This window comes from Fistularia commersonii, chromosome 32 (assembly GCF_037954325.1).
Source record: "Fistularia commersonii isolate RoL2024-O1a breed Wild chromosome 32, RoL_Fcom_v1.0, whole genome shotgun sequence".
In the NCBI taxonomy this organism is placed as follows: domain Eukaryota; kingdom Metazoa; phylum Chordata; class Actinopteri; order Syngnathiformes; family Fistulariidae; genus Fistularia; species Fistularia commersonii.
This window is the reverse complement of record NC_141315.1, coordinates 1,722,027-1,748,277: the sequence shown is the minus strand read 5'-3', so window position 1 is coordinate 1,748,277 and position 26,251 is coordinate 1,722,027. Positions and strand designations below refer to the sequence as shown.

At 43.0% G+C, this 26,251-nt stretch overlaps 1 protein-coding gene and 1 pseudogene across 4 annotated transcripts in view; both read right to left on the bottom strand.

Moving 5' to 3' along the window:
* The window catches only part of pcdh15b (protocadherin-related 15b), a 180,861-nt gene that overhangs the window by 134,944 nt on the left and 19,666 nt on the right, over nt 1-26,251 (bottom strand). For 3 of the 4 annotated variants that reach the window (XM_086140114.1, XM_086140113.1, XM_086140116.1), the window contains 5 exons: nt 19,393-19,531; nt 8,780-8,794; nt 5,196-5,261; nt 786-946; nt 39-194 (listed from right to left, as the gene is read on the bottom strand). In XM_086140114.1, the coding sequence (XP_085996240.1) occupies nt 39-194; nt 786-946; nt 5,196-5,261; nt 8,780-8,794; nt 19,393-19,507 (513 nt within the window). In that variant the 5' untranslated portion in view covers nt 19,508-19,531. The remainder of the gene's footprint in view (nt 1-38; nt 195-785; nt 947-5,195; nt 5,262-8,779; nt 8,795-19,392; nt 19,532-26,251) is intronic. The other variant, XM_086140115.1, reaches the window with a different exon arrangement.
* LOC147215103 (uncharacterized) lies at nt 22,390-25,414 on the bottom strand (annotated as a pseudogene).

The window sequence follows — 26,251 nt, the reverse complement described above, 5'->3', positions numbered from 1 at the left end:
TTTTGAATGGTGTTGTGTGTATTACTCAAATGTTTTACCTCATTTACTGCAATGTAGTATCTTGGCAGTTGAAAGCGTGGCGAGTTGTCATTGCGGTCTCGAACAACGATGCGTACCTCATGTAATATCACAGTGCCAACTAGTTCATTGGTACACTGAACCTGAACTACAATAGAGTGAATATATGATGGCGGCTAGAAAATAAAAGGATAGATGAAAAAGGAGGTAGTGATTAAAAAGTGCAAATCGTTCAGGCACCAACATTTAAAAAGACAAAATGAATATTGCAACAGATATGCAATTTTACTTAATGTGGCATATTACACTCTAAGACTAGGGTTTATTTTACAACAAAAAACGAAAGACTTTTCAAATAGTGAAGGACCAAAATTATATAAAGACAAACATTAAAGACAGTGAAAACAACAAGGAAAATCAGTTTGCAATATTAAACCAGAGTATTCATAATAGTTAATAAGGTTTAACCAAAGTAATATGGAGCCTTTTCCTCTGCTGAAAGTACACTGTTTTACATAAGCCGAGTGTCTTTCATTTGACAATCAATTGACTTGAATAAAAATATGAGGAAAATATTAAAATGTTTAATTTTGACGCCTTTTTTCTATGCTCTGGAGCTGTTCAAAGCAAAACTACACAATATCAATATTACAATATTACAATATTACAATATTACAATCACAATATTTTCAACAAGACCAAAAAAAGGAAAAATAATTAAAACAATTATGCAATAAGAAAAAATAACATGCCATGGTATTGCTTACATCTCTATCCAAAAGACGTCCAGTGCTGTTGAGGTATAGAGCTTGCTTAGAGGGGTCCAGAATCACCCAGTGTTCATAGTTATCCCTCAGAGACAAAGAGATGGTTCGATCAGGACCCTGTGCCACACCATTAATCTGCATGTTGTCTACCAATAAGGTTCCTGTTGAGGGAATAAAAAATATAAAAACAAAATTTGCATTCCAACAAAAAAAAACAAACAACCTGAGTCAATCTCAAAGTGAGACTCACAGTCAGTCCAGTCACAGTCAGTAACATAACAAGTACATCAATAAAAAGTCATGAACAACTGCTGCTCTGTTTATTGTCATGCTCTTGAGAATTACATACAAGTTTCTCCCATTCTCCCAGCCGCCGGCAACCATAAAAACCTATCTTTAACCTAAAAAAACAAACAAAAAATGTGCAATATTTCATTTCACTGTGCAATATTCAGAAACTATGCAATATTTCATCTCATAACAGCTACACTGTGCAATATTTCATCTCATCTCATAACAGCTACACTACAATTTTCCCTTCTATCATACTATTGTGCACTCCTTACCTCACTTGTTACTAAGACACTTATAGTTTTATCACTGCTTACTAAGACACTTTATAGTTTCACTGAGACACTTTATAGTTCTAATTTTATTTCTAATTCTGCCTTTCTTTTATCATTTATTGCTGTTATATTTTCTGTAACTCTGGCACAGCAATTTCCTTCGGGATTAATAAAGTTATTCTTATTCTTATTCTTATTCTTATTCTTATTCTTATTCTTATTCTTATTCTTATTCTTATTCTTATTCTTATTCTTATTCTTATTCTTATTCTTATTCTTATTCTTATTCTTATGTGATTGACTTGAACTATGATTTATTAGAAATACATTAATGGTTCAAAACTTGAATTGAGACCCTGAACATATGCAGAGGTATGTCAATACCTGGAACATGTATTTCAACTAACATATAGACATAAGACAAATTTGTATGGATAAAAATGCTGCAGATATCTATCTATCTATCTATCTATCTATCTATCTATCTATCTATCTATCTATCTATCTATCTATCTATCTATCTATCTATCTATCTATCTATCTATCTATCTATCTATCTATATGTCTATCTGTCTGTCTGTCTGTCTGTCTGTCTATGTATATATCTATATCTATATCTATATATATATATTGTATTTATATACTGTGGGCAGTAAAGTGTCTCAGATAATGTATGACATGATTAATAGAAATCACAATAATAGATTAATAGAAATCATAATAACTACAACAAAGACTAATTATTTGTTTTATATTTAAAACATGTTGGTGTTTGCCTCAGGGCAGCTATGTGTCCTCAATGCACATAGCTTTGACTTTTTGTAATTGATGCCTTTACGCTTCAATATAATAAGCCAGATTAGTCAAACAGAAGACAGTGACTTTATTTAGGGTAGCTGACATTGGCAAGAATTGAATTGCATGGGTAGTTACTAACCTTATCTGCTCTGTCAGATGCACTTTCCCCTTGCATTTTAAAATGTGTACAGAATTGATGTCAAATCAGTGAGCAATTCTGTACCAACATGAATATTTGTACGTTGCTAGCTATAATACTACCAGAAACGTAACAATTTCAATTCATCAGAGGAATAGCTGGCACTTGAGGTGGTGTGGCGTAAAAGGCAGAGCAATTGTCTTTAGAACCAAACATTCCTGGTTTGATTCCAGGCTCATCCTGGTGTGTCAAAGTACTGTTGAGCGAGGCGCTGAACCCCTAACTGCTCCCCTGGTGCTGGTGGACGGCAGCCTGCTGCTCAGGGTTCATCCATGGTGGATTAAATGCAGAGAAAGCATTTACCTATGAGGGATTTATTATCATTCTGCATGTTGTTTCTTTGCAAATGTACGCTGTCATCCTACATTCACATCTACACCTACCCACTTATTTTAATATACTGTTACTGGAAATAAAGTCATGTGATATTTATTTCAGCCCTAAAATTGTAAGAAATCGTATTGTTGTATTTTTTCACCTAAGTTTCGTGTCTTTTGCAATCACTCTAAAGCTAGATTTTCCATTTAACCCACAGTAGTATATCACAGCCACAGAGCAATACACAGCATTATGAATACAAAGGATACCAATATCAAAATATTTTTTAATAACCCTGTTGGGAAATTGACTGCAAGTTGAGTCACATCCAAGCACTGTTGTTCATTGATAGAACATTAACATATCATTAAGTAAGATACACACAGAGAGTTTACATTTGCATATATTGCATCCGTCTTAAATCAAATATAATCTTACTGTGCTCTGATAGATGCATTATTATCATATGAATTAAATTACATTTTAAAAACAAACATTAATCAATCATGTATTTAGAATGGACCATTAATTCAAAATTATGCAAGAAAAGGTTCATAATATCATTTAATGTATGCATTTTAGAGAAACATTATTTATGTATGTTATTATGTATGCAGACAAATTATGTGACTGGCTATACAGTATGTTTCATGGTGACCTACTATTATTCAGAATTCACTGGTAATATAAAAATTGTAAAACAGTGGCTGTCAAAAAAAACATCTTGTCTAATGATGAAAAAAAACAAAAAAGGGTCTCTCAACCAGCACACCACACACATCCACAGTATGAATGAAAAATTGAATAATTGGAAGACCGAGTTTGGATTAGCTTATCTAGATTCAGACTTGTTGGTAGATGAGGCAATTCTCTCTCATAGCATGTCCATTGTAGTCATGCTTATCTATAGTTGTGTCAGTCAGGATTATCGAGATGTTGTGGTGTTTCAACGATGAAATAATGGTGGAGGCATAGAGGATTTCGGTTCTTTAATTTGAAACACCAACAAAATACAACTGGAACTTGAACATCCGGGATCATATATATACCCGTCTTAACCATGCGCCCCAACTGTCAGTCCCGTGGGGTGAGAGACCAGGCCCCTTTGTGTCCGCCACACAATGTCATTTTTGGAAACACTGATTGAAAGCAGATTCAGCAAGCAGATGTCAGCATTGCTAACTAAGAGTTATCAATTTAGAATTATGACCAATAAAAATGTCTGTGTGAATTCCAACATCTACCATGAATAACTGCAGCCTTTAAATGGTCATTAGACTTAGTTGATCATACATTCTTATGTACTGTCCATCACAATATTTATTCATTTATTTATTTGGACCTCATCTACCATTTTTCGTGAGCCAAAGTCCAAATGTGTTTATGAAATTCTGGCATTGAATATGTTAATTGAGGAGGTATGTTCACACATACAAGGAATTTGGTACCCGTTCATAGTACTGACATCACACCTTGCACTGACATCAAGGTAATAACTGAACAAGAACGTCAAGAACAATACTAAACTGAAAGTAGAAGATGGTAGCCGAAGTGCAGAGTGCAATGTCCGTTTGTGTAACAAGGTGAAGATCCACATGAGTAATATCTAGTGAGGCAGTGCAAATATGAGGTCATTAGATAAATAAAATACAAAATATAGTGATGATCAGATACATATGTTATTGTTCGTGCATGACAAGGTAATTTAGGTACTGTAGGGATTTATGCATTTAGCAAAGTGATTGATTGAGGGAAAAAGCTTTTTCTATATCTGGTAGTGTAGGCATACAGTGATATGTATCTCCTTCTAGAAGGGAGAAGGGAGAGTAGGTTGTGTCCTTGGTGTGACCTGGATGTTAACTGCCAGGTTCTTAACTCTAGAAGAGTATAGGTCCTGAAAGTCACTTTGGCACCTATGAAGACTAACACCTATCAAGAATTAATCATGACCAGAATTACCAAAGATCCTTCGTTCCAAGTTTGTCCATTTTGCAGGGAAGGGAGCAAACATTTGCCAGATGTATTGATGAGACTGTAATCCCAGTTGCTGAGCCTGCCAACTAATTTCTCCCACCAGAATCTCGTGAGTGTTTTCTCCGACCACAAGTTCAGGAAAAAAACATTTCATGATTGTGGAAAAATGTCAGAGAAGTATCAGTAGTAGGCCAGCTTAAGTTTAAAAGTTAATTGGGACCAGAGATATAAAAAATACACAAAAATTGAAAAGGTGCATGAGAGAAACTTACAAATTGAGCCATTCGCAGTCTTAGTTGTCAATACTGACACATCCACCTTCCGAGAGTTTCCTAACAGTTCATTTGGTCTCTTAAATCTACTGAAATGAACCTTGGATTCTTGTTGTCTGCCTGCCAGCCTTCAGCATTTTGTTCCATCTAATTCTTACACACCTTTATGTATAACTGGTATCAGAATAAATACAAATTTATATTTGATTGACAAATGGATTTAAAATCAATTATATGCAAGCTTGGGCAAGTGGAAAAAAAGAAATACAGGTGTATACTTTACCATTAGGGCTTTCTTCATCTATAGCAACAATGGTAGCAGGAGGACCGGACCGGGAAAGTTTACATTCTGTGAATTTGAAAAAGAAAAAAAACAAGTCAACACAGAAATTGTAGAATTTTATTAATAATTTATCTCATTAATACCTTTATTGTCTTAGTTAATACAGTTTTTTTTTACTTTGCTTTATATTTGATGCATGTTTTTTTTCAGAATCATTTTATGAAATGCAATTAAACTGAAAGTAAAAAGCTTTATAGTCACTGCATATATATATACACACACACACACACACATATATATATATAAATGAAAAAGCAAAATTCAATTCAATTCAAATAGAATTATACACATGATCAATAAAAAAGGATATTTCACTTTTGAAATGTCAGAAAAGTTTGCTCATTTCTATGCACTCAGTGCAGAAATAGTAATACAATAAGAATATTGTGAAAAAATTCAATGTTGGAGGTGTCATGACCTGAAAGGCTAATCAACCTGCAAATGTTTCCTGAGCCTCAGCCCCAGATTGAGGGCTCTCAATCTGGGTCAGTACGCTATCATTGACATGACTCCTGACTTGACAAATGTCCAGAAGACAATCATTGACAGCCTCCTGACAGAAGGTACAGCACAAGAAGTCATTGCTAAAGAAGCTGGTTGTTCACAGAGTGCTATATCCAAGCATATTCATAAAAGTAAGGAAAGGAAAGGGTAAGGAAGAAAGAAGGGTAAGGAAAAAGTATGGTAGGTAAAGGTGGTCCAGCAAGAGAGTCACAGAATCCGCGAGAGCCTTGTCAAGTAAAATCCATGCAAGAATTTGGGGGAGCTTCACAAGGAGTGGACGGAGGCTGTAATAAGCGCCACTGTGCACAGACAACTTGGAGACATGGCCTCCTAATTTTGCAAACCTTGTGTCAAGCCACTCTTGAACAAGAGGCTGTGTCAGAAACATGTTACCTGGCCTGTGGAGAAAAAGAACTGCACTCAGAGGTCTAAAGTTCTCAGATATAAGCACTGTATAATATAAGAAAACATAGAAGCACTGACAAAACCATTATGCTGCTATTGCACCATATACCATTATGTCACAACCTAATGACCTTTGCACTAAACTGTTCACAGAAAAAATTAAAAAAAACTGGACAAAAAAACCTCTGCTGGTCTCTCATGCCATCAAATATCAGTCTGTATCTGCGTGCACTTTAAACTTCATACCTCATAGTTTGTTTACTGTTTCATTTAACAGTGCACATTAATGCTAATTTGCACTCATTATTATAATTTTGATAACTTTATATCACCATGGGATTTTGAAAAACGTATTTTCGATTCCTCTCAACGTCCAGTACATGCAGAGAAATAGACAATAAAGCTGTCTTTTGACTTTGATAAGTAAATTCTGCATGCCATTTGGAAATCAAGGTCCCACACTCTGGAGGAAGAGGGGGAGGCACAGGATCTAGTCAAGTCTGGAGTTTCCATGGTCAGTCATGATTTGCGCTGCCTTGTTAGCTTTATGGTGATGCCGACATCAGTTTCCAGCAAGCCATGGCACCTGCACACACTGCCCAAGGTGCAAAACGCTGGTTCAATGACCATGGTGTTACTGTGGTGGATTAGGCAGCAACCTCACCTGACCCAAACCCCATAGTCTCTCTATTCTCTTCTACTTTCCATTTTTTCTTCAGATATTATCAAGAGGAACATTAAAGGTACAAGACCCAACAATGCAGATTATGTGAAGGCTGCTATCATAGCATCCTGGGCTTCCATTAAACCTGTGCAGTGTCACAGGCAGATCGCCTCCTGGCCATGCAACATTTATACAGTAATTCATGCAAAAAGATGCCAAACCAAATGCATAGAAAGGAACTTACTTTTCAGTCAGACATTTGTTTAAAACATCATTGTTTTACTGATCTTGTGTAATTTTCTAATTTTTGAGGCATTCAATTTTTCTCAATATACGCACTCAACATTTTTCCCAAGCATTCACAATGATTTTCATGCTTTCTGTGACAGTATCATGTAAATTGTCATTGTTCCGCCTCCAGGCACTGCTTGGCTCTTCACAGGACACACGGCTATCAGCAAATAGTGAGGGCTTAAAGGCCATAGCCTCAGCCTCAAAAGTAGCAACTTGTGAGGTTCCTGGGAGGGCTGTGGCTACCCTGACTCTCGTGCGCCATTCTTGTCTGTCTGTCAGTTGCATGGAGTTGTATGGGGGGGGGGTTACTTCTCATCTTCTCATGCTTTGTCTGTTGTTCTGAGTCTGGAGGCTACTTCTCTGCCCATATGCCTTCCTCTCTGTGTTCTTGTTCTCTTGTCTTTCTATTGGTCTGGGTTTATTCATGGCTGTTGTTGCCTTCTGCTGGCCCCCTTTTGAGTTGGTACATGGGCTCATACTCAGTCTCACACTGAGTTTGTCCTCTCTCTCTTGTGCTGACTTTGCTATCTTCCACCTTAAGCCTGTACAGGGGACTGAGTCTCTTTTTCCATCTTCTTTGTCTCTCTAGTGGCAGGATTCCCTCTGTGCCAGCTGAGATCTTCCGGGAGTTTGTCAGCAGGCTTCCAAACCTCATCATTCTTCTCCCTGGCCTCAACGTACCAGCCAAGATCCTGCCCCATTAAAATCAGTGCCATCCTGCCTGGCCTCCAGGTACCGACCTTGCCGCTTTGAATTCCCGGCCCTGTCGGCAGATGCCCAACACCCACTTGAGTGTTCCTGCCCTCATCTGTTTGAGTAACTGTTCACCTGCTGCTTGGCTCTAAGCAAATCTTTTTTGTCTTGTGATGCACTTGGGTCCGTAGACACCCTAAATTGTGACAAATACTTTCAAACATTACAGACCACGATATTACTATATCAATTTATTTTTGTGCATTTCCTCAAAACTTAATAATGGAAATGTTTGAGGGACAAGACGGAATTATAAATACAAAACAAGTCATTTAAAACATTTTATATGCGAGCTGATGTGGTTTCCCATTTGATTCTAAATCCATTCCAGATTGCTGACTCCTTAATTTTCAATCACACTTCAAATCTTTGATAACTGACAGAATTCTACTGGACAAAAATAATACAGAGGTGAAATTTGTGTGGGAATCAGAAATGAGTTTTACTCAGCAGATGATGGGTTACAGATCTGCAAGAGTAAAATTGATTTTTGATTTTGTCCACAATATAATCTGTATCTTCATTCTATATGAAGGTTCAAATAAGATAATCAGCTTCTTGCTGCTGCTAAAAGGGATGTCATTTCCTCACTGTTGTTCATCTGTTTTGAGAGGATGACTTTGTCTTTACTGGTTTGAGTTTGGAAAAGGCTGCATTGACCAATCACTTGAGAGGAACTGAGTATCTCAACAGAAGAATGTTGCATTCATGGCAAGTGTATGTCCCAAGATTAATCTAGTATCAAAATCATGGCACCACATCCTGACAGTGAAGGCTAGCTTAGTGAGTTTTTTTTTTTTTTTTGGTAACACACTATCGTCAGTGCAAGGTTGGTGAAAATTAAATTAGCACTGTGCCAAGACACAAAGCAGGATAACGGAAGGAAAAAGGAGTTAATTCTTACCCTCATATTGCCAATCTTCAACAGGTTTATACATCATATGATGAGAACAGGAGAGATGAAACCAGCATTTAAGGAAAAATAGGGAAAGGGAATTGAAGAGAAACATTTCAATGCTGAGAAAGAATCTTCAGGGGAAGCAAGACAGTGTACAACAGAAAATATGATGTTGTAAAACTAAATTAGGGACTCACTTTAACTTTATACACCATGTTGTGTGTGTGTTGCAAACAATGCTGCTGTCCTTATCTATTTATGCTTTACAAGTTGCATCACAACAGCAAGTCTTACCTGCATTTTCTACAATGAGGACAAATTATTTGAATCCAAAATTGTGACTTAAATGTTGGCTCATTCAGAAGGAATAACAGTTGTTACATTCAGGAATTCTTGACAATTTATAGTAATACAAAAACAACCATACAGCTTAGCCTGAGCAGTGTTATGACAGCTCCAGGAATGTTTGACTTAGAAAGCTTTATTACATGTAAACAGTAAAGTGATTTTAGTGAATAATGGTAACTGTGTTTTCGGCCCTTAAACTTTATGTAAAATAATTCCCTCCCTATACCAGAGATCTACGCTTTCATGAGTGACAAAATACATATATTAATTCAATTTTAATTAAAAAAGGAAATTGAGTTTTGTAAGCATCCAAGGGGAACATGGCGGAGCAGTAGTGAGCGTTTCCACCCCTGATTTGACTCTGACAAGGGGCATTCCTGTCAAGAGTTTGCAATCCCTCCCTGTGTCCATGTGGGTTTCCTCAAACAGTCCAAAAACATGCGATGGGCTAGTTTGGAGTCCATATATTTTTGAGATATGTGAATGTTGGAGTGAAAATATGTGGCCCTGTTTTCTGCTGGTAACTGATCTAGGGTGAACCCTGGCTTTCACTCAGTTTCATCTCCAATATATTAACATTCACCATGATGCCATTATTGCTGTACTTCACAGAGATTTTTTTGGACCTTAAAAGCCTTGAATGCATGCAATATGCAATTTCTACAAAATACAATGCTTATTTCCCCTGCAGAACTCTGATTGAATGTGCAGGTACATTGATGGACTTGTTTTTTCACATGGGTGTGTCTGGGTCTCACATCTGGATTCAATTCGTAATCGGCGCCAGCTGCAGCAGCGGCCGCTAATCAAGATCCCTATAAAGGGCAGCGGAACCACCCTGCCTGGTGCAGGGGGATTGTTGGTGCCCAACAACCCTGACCACTGTGAAGCCCCATGACACCTGCCCTGACTGGACCTAGCTGTGGTTCCTGGACTTCCCCTTTGCCATGTTTATCCCCATGACGCCTGTCATGACTGGACCCACCTGGCTGGTGTAACTTTGGACCCTGACCCTGTGAGACCCCCTGGTGGACCACTGGACCCCGAGTGTAGACTGGGACCCCCTGGTGGACCACCGGACCCCGACCCTGCGAGAGCCCCCTTAGGACCCTGATCCCGTGAGACCCCCTGGTGGAACATGAGACCCCGAGTGTAGACTGGGACCCCCTGGTGGACCACTGGATCCCGACCCTTCCGGAGAACCTGCCTGAGATCCTGCCGTGACCCTGCCTGGGGACCTGTCCTGCAACCCTGCCTGCGACTCCGCCTGGGACCCAGTCTGGTGAGACCCAGCCTTGTGTGACTCTGTCTCGGGGCCAGGGAATTGCCAGCGACACCCTACCTACCTAAATAAAGAGCTCAAACCCTGATTTCAGCCTTGAAGGTGTGGTTCCCTGCCTGAGTCCGCCCCCTGTGGCCTGTGACAGGGTGTGAACAAGCCAGTGGAAGCCAATTGACTTATTTAAGAATATATAAGTCTTGACGTTTTTCTTGCAAAGAAAGTGTCACACTACAATAGTTTGTAGTTAAATACAACAGCTGGCTTCTATGTGTACTTTTTGTGCGTCCATGGCATACAATAGATGAGAATCACCTGCTTGGTTGCCTTTTTTAGTGCAAGCTGATGCCCCTCATCTATTACTAGCCAGCCATTTGCTCCCAGGGGATATCGGACTTTTTTTTTTTTTTTGTATACCACCCTCCTACTTTACCTCATTTTCTGTCTACCGATGTTTGTCATCAGCCTCGCTCACTCTACTTGTCAGTCTGCTTTCCCTCTAATAGCAGAATGAAATAGGATCAGCCCAGGTTATGCTTATTGCTGTCAGCTGAATAAAATAAGAATGAATAAAGAAATGAGCAAATCCTCTGAATAATCTCAAAAGATGGTTAGTGTGAACCCCCCCATATAGCTAACATGTATGTTAGGTGTGAGACAGTGGTACGGTGTGTTGTAGGGTTAACAGGAGTACGAGGTGGGACTCCATCAGGGATCAGCTCTGAGCCCCTTCTTGTTTGCAATAGTGATGGAAAGGCTGAAAGATGAGGTTAGACAGGTATCTCTATGGACCATGATGTTTGAAGATGACATTATGATTAGTGAGAGCAGAAAACAGGTAGAGGAAAATCTAGAGAGGTTGAGGTATGCTCTGGAAAGGAGAGCAATGAAAGTTAGTTGCAGCAAGACAGAACATATGTGTGTGAATGAGAGGAACTCGGGGGGAACGGTGAGGCTGTAAGGATTGGAGATCAAGAAATTGGAGGATTTCAGATACTTGAGGTCAACAGTCCAGAGCAACGGAGAGTGTGGAAAAGAGGTGAAGACATGGATCCAAGCAGGTTGGAATGGGTGGTGACAAGTGGGTACTATGTGATAGAAGACTACTGGACAGAATAATTAAAGGAAAGGTGTACAAGACAGTGGTGAGACCAGCGATGCTGTATGGTCGAGAAACTGTTACAATGACGAAAAGACAGCAGGCAGAACTAGAGGTTGCAGAGATGAAGATGCTGAGGCTCTCTTTGGGAGAGACCAGGATGGATAGGATCAGGAATGAGGCTATCAGAGGAACAGCACATGTTAGATGTTTTGGAGAGAATGTCAAAGAAGCCAGACTGAGATGGTTCGGTGATGTACAAAGGAGGGATTGAGAATATATTTGTAGACGGATACTGGAATTGGAGCTGTCAGGTAAGAGGTCTCCAGGAAGACCAAAGAGAAGATTTATGAATGTAGTGAGAGAGGATATGAAGGTAGTTGGTGTGAGAGCGGAGGATACAGAAAATAGGTTTAGATGGAGAAATTTGATTCGCTGTGGCAACCCCTGAAGGGAAAAGCCGAAAGAAAAAGAACCCAGCATAAGACAGAGTGTGTATGTAGATAAGAACAGTGAGAACTGCTACCCCTAACTAACAAATCTATCCACTAAGTCTTTCCTCTACTCATAGCATAACTGGCCACTTCACTCACTATCACTGTCCATGTAATTTGTGTTGCATTAGGAAGCAGCATGCCTCTTAGCTCCTCTTATATCCAATAGGAATCTCAATGTTTACCAGACATAAGATTGCTGTTTTCACTATATTCAGTTTCAATTGCATACATAACTCCCTGAATCTGTCATTTTATGTCAAAATTTTTGTGGCAATGACAACTCCTCTGAATACATCCTTTTGAAGCAGAGAGCTTGTGTGATCTCAAAACAATTATTAGTTTGCAACAGCCCCTAATACCAGCTTCTAACACATCTTAAGTGGTTGGCATTGCAGCGCCACAAAATCTTAAAAAGTTTCACAGCAAACTGACAACACTGTTAAGATGAATTCAGCTGTAACTGAATGATTGACCACTTTTTTTGAGTAATTGGATGACAAAGACTTTGTAACTTTAGAGTTTCTGGTCATAGTCAGAGCTTCTCAACCACCACTGATATTTTGTAACTGTCACTATGTTATCTAGCCACAGAGGTCAAAGAATATTTTTCCAACTCCAGCTCTCCCTATACAATATAATTTACCCTTTCAGGCAAACAATATATGATAAATTTTACAACAGAGAAAAACTGAGATCAACTCAGTCTGTCAAGGTCATTAATTCCAGGTTTGGACCAATACAGAGGCCACCTTCATGTCAATATTATGTCAGGTTTAGAGAAGTAGATACAATTCAGAACACCCTCCGTATAATCAAACAATCAACCCAAAGCAAGTCCCAAGTTTCCATTAACATAAACCAATGCTTTGGTTTTGGGGGTGGCATGGTGCAGGGGGGTAGAGCAATCGCCTTTGGAACCTGCTTCGATTGCAGGCTTCTAGTGTGTCGAAGTGTTAAGCAAGACACTGAACCCCTAGCTGCTCCGCTGGTGCTGATGGACAGCAGCCAACTGCTCATGGTTCATCTATGATGGGTTAAATGCAGAGAACGAACTTCCCCACAAGGGATTGATAAATTATTACATTCAACCTTGGTCCCACATTGCTTTAGATTTTGTTACTGGTTTACCCCCCTCTAAGGGACACACTGTTATCTTGTCCATTATTGATCGTTTTTCTAAATTCGCGCACCTCATTCCACTTCCCAAACTTCCCTCCACACTAGACACGGCTAAGTTATTAGTCTCTCACATTTTCCGCGCTCATGGTATCCCCGTAGACATTGTTTCCGGTAGAGGTCCTCAGTTCACGTCCCGTGTTTGGAAGGCTTTTTGTTTAGCAATTGGGGCCAAGGTCAGCCTGTCATCCAGATTCCACCCCCAAAGTAACGGCCAGACGGAGTGGCTGAACCAGGAGGTGCAGGCGGCCCTCCGCTGCGTTACCTTGAGAAACCCCAGCCCCTGGAGTGATCACCTTCCCTGGGTGGAGTACGCGCACAACACCCTCCCCAGCGCCGCTACCCAGCTATCGCCGTTTCATTGCGCGTATGGCTACCAGCCTCCCTTGTTTCCTGAGCACAAACGAGATATCGCGGTCCCCTCGATCGGCGTCCATCTCCGCAGGTGCGCTCGGACCTGGCGTCAGGCACGCGCCGCCCTCCTCTGTGCTTCCCGGCGAACTCAGACCCAGGCTAATCGCCGCCGATCCGAGGCGCCGATCTACGTCCCCGGTCACAAGGTTTGGCTATCTACCCGGGACCTTCCTCTGAAGGCATCCCCCAAGAAACTTTCCCCACGATTCATTGGCCCATTTGAAATCGCCGCAATTATCAATCCATCCGCTATCCGTCTCAGACTCCCGCCTTCACTAAAGATCCACCCCACGTTTCATGTTTCCCAGGTCAAACCGGTCCGCGAAGATCCGCTGGCCCCTCCCGTCCCCAATCCCCCCCTCCCCGTTTTCTGGATGGTGATCCCGTGTACACAGTCTCCAGCCTCCTGGACGTTCGCCGACGAGGTAGGGGGATGCAATATCTGGTGGACTGGGAGGGCTATGGCCCGGAGGAGAGGTCCTGGGTTCCGGCTCGGCGGATTCTAGACCCCTCACTAATCCGGCAGTTCCACCGCAACCACCCAGGCCGGCTCCACGGGGCGCCAGGAGGCGCCCGATGAGGGAAAGGTACTGTCAGGATCTCCTCTTAGCAGCCGAGAGGAGACCCCTGATCACAATTGATAATCAGCGCCAGCGGCCAGCTGCCGCTCATCAAGATCTCTTTAAAGAGCAGTGGCACGCTCTGACAAAGTCGGGTGGAGAATAACAATTCTCTGGCGCCAGACAGACTACCCTGGACCTTGAACCCCGATCCTGCAAAAGCCCCCCACTCTGGACCTTTGGACCCTGAGCCTGCGAGACCCCTCCCCCTGGACCTTGAACCCCTATCCTACGAGAGCTCCCCCCGGACCTTCGGACCCCGACCCTGCAAAGTTCCAACCTATCAATAAAGAGACACTATCAAATTCCAGTTCTGGTGGTGTGGTTCCCTGTCCGAGTCCTTCCGTGCCGTGACAATGGTCTTGTGTTAGATTGATGTATCACTGAGGAAAAATGGATTGCAGTCCATTTTGAATACTCACACAGATACAGTGCTCTTTTCCGCTTTGTCACTGTTCTTCGCTAATACATTATCTTGGCTCACTGTCTGTCTATGTGAGGTCTGCTTCACACAAGTGCAAGAGAGATGGATGCTGACAGCGGCAGCAGTGGTACTTGGATGGAAATTGAGTAATAGTGTAAATACATAATCCTGCTGCCAGTTTCTCCCGGACTGATAAGCAACTCATGTAAAAGTTTCACTTGCTGATGTTTTTTGCTTTTTTTCTTTATGCGTTTTACAATAATACCATAGTGTGGGGTTAAAGAAACTGCATCCTTCTTGTCTGCATATGACATTGAAAAAAATGCTGACATGTCTGTGTGTTGAGGACACCTTGCGGCATCTTTCTCCACTCATCCCCCAACAGATCTATACTTCAAAGAGTAAGAAGAAATAGGCACTCAACAAACGTAAACTTTCCCCACTGTGGGACAATTAAAGGAATATTCTATTCTATGTATGGAAATAAATAATTTTTATGCTCCTACGCTCTACCTAACAGTAGATGACAGCAGTAAAACTTGTGTTTCACTGAGCTTCTCAGGAGGTAACGCAATCATCTTTAGAACCAAACATTCCTGGTTCGATTCCTGGCTCCTCCTAGTGTGTTGAAGTGTTGCTGAGCAAGACACTGAACCCCCAACTGCATAATAGCAATTATCCCGTGTTATGAATGTAAAATATGGTTCTCAAGCTGCATCTGAAGTGACAGGGAGGATGTGATCGGGTGAAAAGGTCCAGAAAACTGTCTGCAGTTTGATGATAGACTTTGTGCATGTGTCATTTGACCTTGGCTGCATGTTTTGGACACTCGAATGAAGAGGGGAGCAGCACTGTCAACTGATCACCAACCGGTCGTGATTTGGCTGTGATGGTAAGGGAGGATGTCGTTTGCCAGATGTTCACACCAGACCCTCACAATATGTTTGGGTCTGGCCAGAGTCAGACAGACAATCAACTCCCACCTCCAGCATAATTTTGACAATGGGGGGGGTTGGTCAACTTTGACTATGGGGGGGCAATTGAGTCTAAGAAGGCCATGAGCTGTGACTACTGTTGAGGCGGTGGACCAGGGCTTTTGCTGTGAGTTGGTTGGTGCCTGTCGAGAAAATACTTGTGTGTGGGGGACTTCTGAGAGGCAATGGTGAATGACTTCTGCACCGCTCCTCGAATCTTGTTAACGAAGTTTGTTAACCCTGAGATGAGATCTGGCTCCAAGTGGAAGAATATCAGGTATCAAATATACCAGGATCTTGTTCAGTTGTGAGGGAAGAATAAAGTGACAGGTCAATAGGTGGATCGGTGAAGCATCAGTGTTTATGCAGACTGCATCATTTTGTTGTGGTAAAAAAAGCCACTGAGCCACAATGTGAAGTTCTTGATTTAACATTTGATCTATGTTCCTACCCTCACCAATCCAATGAGCTGTGACTGAAAAAAACAAATCACAAATACAAGTGGGCGAAATATGTTTCCTTTGCAGTATCTGGGCTGTCCATTAGAGATAGGATGAGGAGCTCTGTCATCCGAGAGGGGCTCACGGTAGAGCCATCGAGAGGAGATCATGCCCTTACCTGGTTCCCATAAAACTGGGAGACAGAGACTGGGAAATGCATGTGAACACGGACCAGTGACTCATATTTCCACTGGAGATCGCAGTGACCACACTCTGGCCAGATCTGGCTTTCTGGTCAAAGTCAGTGTCTCCTTGACAGAGTTGTCTGTCACTCGGTAGGATGCTGTTACTCTGACAAGTTGGCTGAGGCTACAGGAAATGGACTGCATAGGCTTTGTTGCAAATTTTCCCCTAATACTCCTGAAAGACTTAGACTTTCTTTGGGCTTACCCTCTCATCCCTATCAGAGCACTCAGTCACTGCAGAAAGAAGCAATCAATGGCTCTGGATTAAAAGGAAAGATCCTGTCTGAGCTAATGGGTGACTCACCCACCCCTTGCCGCCACCATTCTACCCGTAATAGAAAGAAGAAAGGAGAGAGCTAGAGTCATAATCAAGGCTGACATTTGAGGTTGCTTCCCAGTCAGGTACCCCTCCAACACACTTCCCTTACCTAAATGTAGCCCAGGCAGTGAAATATCAGGGCAGCATGTCTCAAGTGTGCAACAAGAAAAGGAACACCAAGTCCTATTTGTGCCGCTGGGTCACAAAAGGAGGAACCAACCTCTCAACACACTGGAATTGATCAGCCTGCAGTGGGCCTTCCTCAACATCGGGTGTTTTGAAAACCGAAGTTGAGCTGCACAGCTGATGATGGTGATTGGTCTTGGTTATTCATGGCTGGTACTCCATCAAATAATTTGCCGGGCTTAAAAAGACTGTGACCTTGAGTCCTGATAATGGAAAAAAAAATCCAAAGGTGTTTTTTTCATTGTGTCATGTGCCACAGGGAAGAAACTTCCTCCATCTAACCATATTCTCTTTATCCTCGTCTCCCATACCAACCAACTCATTGTCCTTTTTCACTACATTCATAAATCTTCTCTCCAGTCTTCCTCAAGGTGTCCTGCCTTTGCAGTTCCGACCACAACATCCTTCCATTAATATATCCTCTTTACATGTCCAAACCATCTCAGTGTGGTCTCTCTTAGCTTATCTCCATAACATCTAGCATGTGCTAACCCTCTGATGGACTCATTCCTGATCCTATCCATCCTAGTCCCCCCCAGAGAGAACCACAACATCTTTATCTCAGCTACCTCCAGCTCTGCTTTCTGCCTTTTCCTCAATGCCATTGTCTCCAAACCATACAGTCTGACTGGCCTCACCACTGTCTTTTACACCCTTCCTTTCATTCTGGCTGATGCTGTTTTATCATACATTACCCCTGACATTTTCTCCACCCATAGCCTTATGACTCCACTTGAGTCCTTCAGATTCACACCATGCAATATGTCTTGCTCCAGCTAATTAATTTATTTTCTAGGGCATACTTCCATCTCTCAAGATCTTCCTTGACCTGCTCCCTGCTCTCACTGCAGATCACAATGACTTCAGCAAATATCATCGGCCATGGAGATTCCTAACATCATCTGTCAGCCTGTTCGTCGCTACTACAAACCTGCAAACAAGAAGGAAATCAGACCTATTCCCTGATGCAGTCCCACACACCTTCCTCTGTAAAAACCCACGGTCTAACAGCTCTCATACATGACCTATCATACTTCTTTTTCAACACTCATAAAAAACCCAAATACCAAAATCTATATTTAATAGATGGCTCCACTGTTTTCACACACACACACACACACACGCGCGCGCACACACACACACACACACACACACACACACACACACACAAACATACACACACACATTAATATATAGGTGATCAGTGTGGCTAATATAAGCAAAGCAAGAACTTGTTCAAATTTCAAGGATGCCAATGTGCCAACCAGAGTAGCTCAGATTCAAGCTGAATCATTGATGTCTATCAGCAGCCTATCCTGCAGTTGGGAGGGCTTATATTTTAAAGTAAGATTTGGTGAGAGATAGGGGAAAAACAAAGAATCTCATCATTAGTTTGGAACTGCTGTGTCAAATGAATGAAAATATTTAAAGGAAGGATTTAATGGATTGCTATGGTACTGTGATGGCATATGGTCAATTTGGCATCCATTCGGGCTTGCTGCTACAGGTTAGGAAACTTAATGCCTATAGCAACACAAGTAGTTCTGAGAAGTAGTTGCATTGCACAGCGGGTTTTGAAGGCAGAAAGGGCAATAATACATTAAATATAGTGAAGCTTGTTACTTTACATTTTAAAATTGCTCATGGTGTCTTTGAACACTAATTAAAAATCCATCAATACCCAGATAAAATTCCAGGAATTTCGCTGGAGAACAGATAAAAAGTAACAAACACATTTCAGTTCCTAGTTCAGGAAAAAAAAAAAATTACTGTCACACACAGACTCAGAATTCTGCCTAAATGCTTTGCAATTAGGCATTCCATGAGCACTGTTTAAATTGTCAAATTTTATGCTGGCCAACCTTTTTTATATAAACGCACTTAAAATGATATAAGACACTCAATACTACATAAAGCGTTTTCTTTAACTCCTGATGGTTTTGTTATCAATTAAAAAAAATGAGAAAAGCTTGGCTTGTGGTCACATCTCCAAGCGAAATGTAAGGGGCAGGGCGAACATCTCAGATGTTCACTCTGCCTATGTTGGGTAGATGTTAGATGTTAGACAGACAGACAGCTCCATTTGTTTCGTTGTGCAATACACCCTTCTAACAGAATATACTTGCATCCTGTTTCGTATGGAAGTTGAGTACCTTTTTTCCCTCCTTTCAATCGAATTGATTGTTTTAGTTAATCAATTTTACTTTGCACTGACTTTGTGAAGAGGGGCCTGAGTGGAAAGAAATCACAGTTGATGGTGAAATGTGCACAAACAAATGTTCTTTTGTTTGGCACTGCCTAAACATTTAAGAAGTTAAACTGATTTAATATTAGTAATTGTCAGCTCATTTTTATTTTTTCATGTTTTTTTGCAATTGGTAGGAGTGCTTTAATTTTGAGAAACCTAAAGCTGACCCTAAATATCACAGTAATACATGTATTATGTTTCAAATTACACCCCTTGTGGCTCACACATCCATACATTATAATCCTTGTGATCCAAACCCACAAACACATTTCATGTCAAAAAAGAAGATAGCTATGAAAAAGTTTGATATATGAAAAGTAACAAGAGACTAAGTAAGAGAATCCCTTTACCTTCAGTGTCTTGGCTGTGACAACTTGCCAGAAGAAGAAGATAAAGAACTCCTGCTGGGATTACTCCTGGCGATGATGGCAGCAGTCCAATCAGGTGGATTCTGGCCATCTTCATCACCGTGACTCAACAAGCATCAAGCTATGAACAAAAGAGACCGAGGGAAACATTACAACAGAGGTTTGTCACTACGAATACCCCGATTTTAAAATGAAGTATGAAAACTGAGGCAGAGAGAAACATCCAACTGTGTTGGATGGATGATAGATGATTGACAGTCCCGTGTGACTGCCCTACCATCTGAATAAGGATGTGGATGACAGCAAGTGTAAACGTATTATTATGTCAAATTCCGATTGGAAAATCAGTCGTAAGGATTCTAATAAAGGATAATTTCTTTTGAGGACATGGTTTGACATGGAGACGAAATGCTGATGTGTTTATTCATACTTTTTTGATTATGTTGTACATAGATGATGAACTCATGATGACTCTCATGAGGAATACAAACTTTTGATCTATTTTTCTATTTTTTAATGACGAACACCTGGTGGCCAGATTCATGGAGCTCAACTGGGCACGCCCTGTAAGATTGACATGGGTCCCTCTTCCCCTGGGCTCGCCACCCACAGGAAGGGGGGGACATTGGCAGTCTGATCCTCGGCTGCAGAAGCTGACTCTTGGGACACTGAATGTCACCTCTCTGGCTGGGAAGGTGCCCAAGATGGAGCACAAGGCTGAGAGATTCTGACTAGATGTAGTCGGGCTCACCGCGACACATAGTGTGGGGTCCAGAACCAGGCCTCTCAAAGAGGACTGGACTCGTTTTTACCTCGGAGTTGGAGAGAGGCACTGGGCAAGTGTGGTCATATTGATTGCCCCCTGACTTGCCACCTGTAGGTTAGGGTTCAACCTGGTGGACGAGAAGGTAGCCTCTCTCTGCCTTCAGGTGCGAGGATGGATTCTGACAGTTGTTTGCGGCGATGTGCCTAACAACAGTTCAGTTTACCCAACATTCTTGGGGTTCCTAGAGGGGCTGCTAGAGAGCCCTCCTACCAGGGACTCTCTCGTTCTACTGAGAGACTTGAATGCTCACGTGGGCAACGACAGTGCGACTTGGAAGGGTGTGATTGGGAGGAACGCCCCCCAACCAATCTAAACCTGATTGGTGTTTTGCTATTGGACTTTTGTGCTCGTCATAGATTGTCCATAACAAACACCATGTTCAAGCATATTGGTGTCCATATATGCACTTGACATCAACCCACTTGAGATCACAGTTCTTGGATCTTGTGGTCGTGTTATTGGACTTGCTGCCGCATGCCCAGGACATTGGGTGGAGAGAGGAGAGCTGTCAACTGATCACTACCTGGTGGTAGTTGACTCTGATAGTGGGGGAGGATGCCGGTCAGACCTGGCAGACCCAACTGTAACGTGAGGGTCTGCTGGGAACGTCCAGTAGAAGGAGTTTCAACTCTCGCCTCTGGCAGAGCTACAATCACGTCCCAAAGAAGGTGGGGGAACAGTGGACCAGCTGTATACCTCCGGCAGGGTCTTCGAGGGGGAATGAGAGTTTGCCCAACCAGTCTACATGTGTTTTGTGGATCTGGAGAAGGCATTTGACTGTGTTCCTCAGACAATCCTGTGGGGGGTACTCCAGGAGTATGGGGTACCGAACCCCATTATACGGGCTGTTCAGTCCCTGTATGATTGTGTCGGAGCTTGGTCCACATTGCCTGTTGAAAGTCAGAATCCATCTATGACATTGAAGCTATCCATGACATTGAAGAACCATAGTACGTGTATTAGCAACAAAAGAAAACACACATTTCAAAACACTTATTTTTGACAATCCAGGAATAAACAACTATTTTTGTCAGCCAGCCTAATTTTTACATTTCAAGCCAGGCTTTTAGTGTAATGTGTAAATGTATATGTATATATGTATGTATGTGTGTGTGTGTATATCTATATCTATATCTATATCTATATATATATATATATATATATATGTATACACACACATTCATATACATATATATCCATATACACTGCAGAAATATCACTGTGTATATATATATATATATATATATATATATATATATATATATATATATATATATATATATATATATATATATACATATATATTCGTCCAGAGGGAACCTCATTTCTGGCGACAACCGCAAATCCATCGTGGGTCTGACACGACTGTCATTAGAGCTGGCCCTTCCGTCCCGAGAACATTTTTGCAGTTTATTTAACAACACATTTCGCATTGTTGAATAAACTCTATAATTTTTAAAAAAGGGGAGGTTCCTGGTATTTTGTGTGCACATTGTGACAAGACACTGACAAAGTCAGTGCTCAAATTTACACCTCGTTTATCTAAAATATCATTGTTGTTAAATGTTGATATTTTCAGATAAATGCCCATTTCTTGAGACTGTATTTTACTAGATATTATTTTGTGTGAATAGAATAGAATAGAACAGAATCATCCCAGAGTGGAGGCAATTCCATTCATACAGCACAAATTGGATATTGAAGTAGCAGTAGTTGATAATGTGCAGCCTTCTTCTTTTGGCTTTTCCCCTTCAAGGGTCGCCACAGTAAATCAAGCTCCTTCATCTAACCCCATTTTCTGTATCCTCATCTCTCACACTAACTTCATGTCCACTTTCACTTCTTCTTCTTCTCCTTTCGGCTTTTCCCTTCAGGGGTTGCCACAACGAATCAACCTCCTCCATCTAACCCTATCTTGAGTATTCTCCTCTCTCACACCAACTACCTTCATATCCTCTCCCATTATGTCCATGCTGTGTAAATACATCTACTAATGCACCTGGACACATCCTCAGTGATGTTCCTGGGATCATCGGGTGTTTCGGGTCTTTCAACATCATACACCCTCATCCAGGTGACCCAGCCAGGGCTGATCAGGCCCCGGCTTGTGTCCAGTTGGCACGCTAGCTACCATGATTCCATGTCTCTCCTCTCTAGAGCCACAGCCATCTTGAGGCCCTCTCTGCCGCTTCGGTGGTATTGCGGATGGCTCTTCTCCTATGCTGCCCGACAATGCCCAGACAACCCAGAGCGCTGGCATAGGACCGGGCCGCAAATCCCCTGCAGCCCACTTCCACTGGAAGGCATTTTGCCCTCCATCCTGCTTGCTGGCACCCCCTGACCAGTCCCGTGTACTTGGAGAGCTTCCTCTCAAAAGCCTCTTCCAGGCGGTCTTCCCACGGGACGGTCAACTCCAGCATTATCACTTGCTTGGTGGCCTCTGATACAAGGACAATGTCAGGACGGAGGGTGGTGGTTGCAATATGGCTAGGGAACTTAAGCTGTTTTCCAAGGTCCACTATCAGCTGCCAGTCTCTTGCAGATGTCAGGATGCCTGCTGGTGTTCTTTTCGCTGTGGCCGCCTGCTCCCCAGCCCTGGCAAAGCCAATGGAGTTCTTGGCAGGGCGGAACTGCTTTGCCCAAACCAACCCTGTGCTGAGTGCCTCAGCGATGGTCTTCAGGACTTGGTCATGCCTCCATCGGTAACACCCTTCTCCTAATGCTGTGGTGTAGCAGCTTAGGACGTGTTCTAAGGTGCCTCTCTTAGAACACAATGGGCAGGCTGGCGACTCCGCTAAGCCCCAAGTATGCAGGTTTGATGGACCGGGCAGCACATCATAAACTGCCTGGACAAGAAATTTGATGCAATGGGGCTCAGCTTTCCAGATCTCCGTCCAGGTAACTTTCCTCTCAAGCGCATTTTCCCATCTTGTCCAGGCTCCCTGCTGTCTCATGCCCACCGCCTTGCAAGATCTTGATTCCTCCACAGCTGCTCTCCCCTCCTCTTGGACCAGGCGCCTCCTCTCCTTCCCCCTGGTGTTCATTTGGGGGGTTGGGAAGGAACCTAGGCCAGCTCGGCCCCGTGTGACGACTCCCACCAGAGTCCTATGGCGCACCCTAGCTTCAGCTGTTTGTACAGCCTCTTCTGCCTTCCACTTCCTGCCTGTCCTTACCTGGATTCCAGCATTAGCCACCTTCGGATCGCTGGAATTCCTGTACAGCACCACCTCTCTGGCTCTGGCTACCTTGAACTCCTCCTCCAAGGACTTGAAGGGCAGCTGCAGTTTGTTGTTGCACCCATAGAGAGCAATGCTGCTCAGTCTCTTTGGTAACCCCAGCCATCTCCGGAGGTGGCTCCTGACTTTCCTCTCCAGGGTTTCTACTGTGGAGAGTGGGACGGCATAGATGAGGAGTGGCCACAGGATCCTGGGGAGGATGCCGTGCTTCTAGACCCAAGCCTTGAATTTTCCAGGTAGACCGGACTTGTCCACAGACTTCAACCAGACATCCAACTCAACGCAAGCTGTCTTTATGGATGCTGCATCTTTGAGAGAGTTGTCAAACATCTTGCCCAGACTCTTGACTGGCCTCTCTGAGATTGTAGGGATAGCTGCACCTTTAATGTTGAAGCGGAACTTGTCTTCTACCTTCCCTTTCCTGAGCACCGTCGACCTAGATTTGGCAGGTTTGAAGCTCACACCATCATCTTCTCCAGCCCCTTCAGAATCCACCGACATCCCGGAACTGATTCTGTGGTAACTGTTAGGTCATCCATAAATGCCCTAATGGGTGGCTGTCGTTGTCCAGAGCTCATCAGGGGCCCTCTGCACTCTGGCTCAGCAGACTTGGTGAGCATATTCATGGCCATGAGAATAGCGTCACAGAGATTGTACACCCTGTGATGATGCCAATCTCCACCTTGTGCCAGCTGGATGAAATTGCTCCTGAAGAAACCCTCATGCTGAAGTTGTTGTAGTAGTCAGCGATGAGGTCACTACATCTGCTCGGCACATGATGTTTTGCCAGAGTGAGCTGGACTAACTTATGGGGTATGGAGCCGAATGCATTGGCCAGGTCGAGCCATAACACTGACAGATTGCCCCTCAGCTCTCTAGCCTCCCCGATTAGCTGTGTCACCACCCCTGTATGCTCCACACAGCCTGGCATTCCTGACACGCCACCTTTCTGAACTGATGTGTCGATGTAGCTGTTTCTAGCCAGGTATGAGCCCAGTCTCTTGGCGATAGTGCTGAAGAAGATATTTGATTCCACGCATAGGAGGGAGATGATGCGGAACTGATCAAGCCGGGTGGAGCCTTCTTCCTTCAGAATCCATACTCCTTCGGCCCATTGCCATTGCTCTGGTATCTTCCCCTTTCTCCAGAAGACTCTCAGAATTTTCCACAGACACATAAGCAGTTTGGGACAGTTTTTGCACACTTTGTATGAAGTGCCGCTTGGTCCTGGAGCAGAGCATGCTCTGGCTTTATGGACAACCTCCTTGATTTCCATTAGCCTCAGCTCCGACATGTCAAACTGCACCTCTGGTTCAGGGGAATCAATGAGGATGTCGCAGTCTCCCGGCTCCATTTCTCTTCTGGGGTCGCCGAACATCTGTTAGAGGTCTCGATCGATGTCTTCCCTTGAAGAGGTAAGTTTGCCACTGCGTTTCTGGTCTAGTAGGTCTTTTATGAACTTGAAGGGATTCTCGATAAAGGCCATTCGTTTACGAGCCCTCTCACGTCGCCGCCTCCGATGCCACTCTGATCGGCGTAGGACCCTTATCCTCTTCCGGTGGATGGCCATCAATTGGGTTGGGCCCGATCGCTCCTCCTCTCCTGCCTCCTTATACTGGCGCTTCAGCGCTCTCATCTCCCTTCTGCGTAGGTTCCTTGCGTAGGATGCTCCCAAGCTTTTCTTCTGCTCTTCGCCGAACCGTTCCACCGCAATGCCGACAATGATTGCTGTCATGGCATGCAGCTTCCACTCTCCCTCTCCTTTTGACACCGTCTCCAGGATTTGGTCCACGTCATCGTCGAACTGCTTCCACAGTGAAGTCATGGTAGCTGCTGGCCACTTTATCCGCCTCCGCTCTGAATCGATGCTCGAGGAGCGCAAGGGCAACGCTTGGAGGTTCCGCGCACTGTGGGGTGACTCCGGGCAAGGCCCCTTCTGCGTCTCACCAGGTGGAACACCTGTGCGTTGCGTTGCTCCTGCTCCCCCCAAGCACTTCTTCTTTGCTTGGTTGATCTTCAAGCCGTGAATGTTTTTACAAACCTTTCCACAAATACACTGTGAGCTCGTAGTCGTTTGTCCATTGCCTTGGTCTGTTACCAATGAATCCGTCCTGTTGGGGTGCTCATCCTCCCCCCCTCTCTGGCACCCCTGGGGGTATTTTTCCATTGAATTCGTCCTAGCTTGATTGGGTGTCCTCCTCACGGTGGACACAGATTGGGTTGCCAGCCCGCTCTGCCCTGGTCGCCGTCTCTCCGAGCTGTCACTGTCTCTCCAGTAGTCACCATTCTATTCATGGTTGTCATCCAGTCTTTCCTGGCCGTCACTGATGCCTCTGAGTACTCACTGTGTAAATACATCTACTAATGCAACTGGACACATCCTCAGTGATGTTCCTGGGATCATTGGGTGTTTCGGGTCTTTCAACATCATACACCCTCATCCATAAATCTTCTCTTTTGGTCTTCCTCTTGAACTCCTGTCTGGGAGTTCAAATTCCAGCATCCATCTAACAATATATATTGTATATCCCTACCCTATCCCTACTCTGTACATGACCAAACCGTCTCAGTAAGGCCTCTCAGACCATCTCCCAAAAACATCTAACATGTGCTGTTCCTCCAATAGACTCATTCTTGATCCTATCCATTCTGGTCACTCCCAAAGAGAGCCTTAGCATCTTCATCCCTCCGACCTCTAGCTCTGCCTCCTGTCTTTTTGTCATGATAACTGTTTCTAGACCATACAGCATCACTGGTCTCACCACTGTCTTGTACACCT